Source organism: Coffea arabica, chromosome 6c, assembly GCF_036785885.1.
Source record: "Coffea arabica cultivar ET-39 chromosome 6c, Coffea Arabica ET-39 HiFi, whole genome shotgun sequence".
Classification (NCBI taxonomy): domain Eukaryota; kingdom Viridiplantae; phylum Streptophyta; class Magnoliopsida; order Gentianales; family Rubiaceae; genus Coffea; species Coffea arabica.
The window spans coordinates 24,075,612-24,078,256 of record NC_092320.1 but is presented as its reverse complement, the minus strand read 5'-3'; the positions used below and the strand labels follow the sequence as shown (position 1 = coordinate 24,078,256).

At 36.5% G+C, this 2,645-nt stretch overlaps 1 protein-coding gene across 1 annotated transcript; it reads right to left on the bottom strand.

Moving 5' to 3' along the window:
* Positions 1 to 367: 367 nt before the first annotated feature.
* LOC113693175 (uncharacterized) lies at positions 368 to 1,434 on the bottom strand. The gene is made up of 2 exons (XM_027211749.1): positions 1,252 to 1,434; positions 368 to 1,099 (listed from the first exon to the last, which is right to left on the bottom strand). Exons 1-2 carry the CDS (start codon positions 1,432 to 1,434, stop codon positions 368 to 370), a joined length of 915 nt encoding a protein of 304 aa, XP_027067550.1.
* Between the last annotated feature and the right edge of the window lie 1,211 nt (positions 1,435 to 2,645).

Here is a 2,645-nt window from a genome sequence, read left to right as displayed (position 1 = left end):
CAACATTGTCCTCAATGTTGGGGATAAAATAAGGAAATAATAACAAGAAAAGAGGTGAAAGTGAAGCTCCTCTGATAACAAATGAAGTGCCAAAGATCAAGTGGGGTGCGAGAAGTTGCTAATTACTATTCAATAGGCAAGTTCAGGAAGCCATCCTACCAACCTATGAAAAGACAAGAAAACACTACAAATAGGAGTTCAATACACCACCAAATAACCCAAACTAGAAAGCAATAAAATTGTAAGCAAATAAACACCACCATTATCCTAAACAAAGAAAATTATTAAATGAAATTAAAAAGAAAATTGGGTTGTCTCCCGAGAAGCGCTATGTTTAACATTTTCAACCAGATAGGGTCACAAATGATTATGGTGGATGAAATGGTTCGGATGATTTCACAATTTCCTTAGCATGTGCCTGCGATTTTGCATAATTTTTCACATCTCCATTGTACTTTTGAACTATTGAAGAAAAATATGCATGATGATTTTGCAAGGGGGTGACCTCTACATCTTGTTGTAATGCATATTTTTCACCATACAAATCGTTAGAAATAGTAATATAGGAACAAGACTCCTCGTACGAAGGGTATTTTAAGGGTTCAAAAACATTAAATTCTTCTTTTTCTTTACCAACCCTTAAAGTCAATTTTCCTTCAAGTAAGTCTATATTAGCCCATCCAGTAGCTAAAAATCCTCTATCAAGGATAATTTGCATAGAAATATCCTCCTCCATGTCAAGAACAAGAAAATCAGCAGAAAAATAAAATTTATCGAATTTAACTAATAGATCTTCTATAATACCAATAGGATAATGCACTGAACGATCAGTCAATTGTAGAATCACTTGAGTAGGCCCCAAATTGGCAAAGTTTAATTTCTTGAAAAATGGTAGAGCCATCAAATTAACACTAGATCCAAGGTCACATAGACATTTATCAACAAGAATATGTTCAAATTGACAAGGCACAGTAAAACTCCCTAGATCTTTCATCTTGATAGGAAGATGATTTTGTAGCACTGCACTACATTCCTCAATAAGAGACATCTCTGCAAAGTCTTCTAACTTCTTTGTATTAGACACTATCTCCTTCAAGAACTTTGCATAAGCAGGTATATTAGCAAGAACTTTAGAACAAGGCATGTTTACTAGAAGTTTCTTGAGTAACTCTACAAACTTTTGATATTGCTTGTCAGTTGCTTTTTCTTAAATCTTTGGGGGAAAAGGATGGGCGACACATAAGTTTTCACCTTAAGCACCTTCATACATTGATTATCTTCACCTTGAGTCTTTTTGCATGAGCCATTCTCTGAATCTCCAATTCCTTCACTTTCAATAGCAATTCTGCTCCTATCTTGCTTTTCACTTGGTTTAGTCTTGGGTTTAATGATAGGATCATCCAATACTTTGCCTGAACGAAGAGTCACAGCCATAGTAGTTTCTTTTGGGTTCACCTTAGTGCTGTTAGGCAATTTTCCTAGTACCCTTTTAGTTATTGCCTTTACCAACTAACCAACTTGCCTTTCATTTGAATGGAGGTTTGTTGAGATTGAGCAAGTTTATCAAACCGGTTCATCTTTTGGTCTACCTTTTGCATGTACTACAACATCATTTCTTCAACATTGGACTTCTTCTCCTGAGTAGGTTGAGGAGGATATTGAGAAGGTTGTTACAAATTTTGAAACCCAGGTGGTCCCATAGGCCTAACCTCTTGATCCTTCCATGAAAAGTTAAGATGGTTTCTCCATCCTTCATTATATGTGGTGGAAAAAGGATCATTCATTAACTACAAACTTCTGCCCACCATATGCTTCAGTGAAATTAACATTTTCTACCATGGTGGGAGGATCTCTATTATAGCAACTAGCAGCAGAATGGCCATACATGTGACAATAAGCACATGATTCTTGAGATTGAGCTACTCGATTTAAGAGCTGTTGCATTTGATGACTCAACTCAGCTACCTGTGAACCCAAATACTGTGGCACATTCACCTCATGCACTCCTACTCTCTTACCTCAAATTGCTTTTTATTGAGAACTGCTAGCAAACAATTCATAGAGACTAACTAATTCCTTCGGAATTTTGTCACCAATATACCCTCCTGCTGCAATATCCACCATATTTTGGGTTGTTAAGGTCAACACATCATAAAAAAATTACACTTGCAGCAGTAATGAATATTGGTAGTGAGGACATTGAGAAACTAGTAGCTTAAAGTGCTCCCATACTTCATGTATTGGCTTTCCTTCTATTTGAGAAAATATGCAAATCTTGTTTCTTAAATCGATGGTCTTCTAAGGTGAGTAGTACTTGGTCATAAAGATGTTATAAATATCTTCCCATGCCCTCAAAGATCTTTCAGCTAGATGAAATAACCAAGATTTTGCACGATCCTTGAGACAATAAGGGAAGCACCTCATTCGTAAGTCATCTTCTGAGACTCCAATCAAATGGAAAGTTTGAAGAACCAAATAAAATTTCCTTATGAAAGAGAGCGGGTCTTCATTGGCTAAACCATGGAAAGCAGGCAACATGCTGAAGTGTACAGTTTTGAACTCATAATTCCTTGCTTCACCACTTAGCTTGATGTAGTGGGAAAAAGCCATGATTACAAGATGTTGGATGTCCCAAAGGCGAAGTC

Excerpts from the sequence above, each read along its gene's own strand:
- LOC113693175 (XM_027211749.1), bottom strand. The coding sequence starts at position 1,434 with ATGGCTGTGACTCTTCGTTCAGGCAAAGTATTGGATGATCCTATCATT. Across the intron at positions 1,100-1,251 it reads AATGTATGAAGGTGCTTAAG|TTCTTGAAGGAGATAGTGTC; the intron begins GTGAAAACTTAT and ends GCTTATGCAAAG.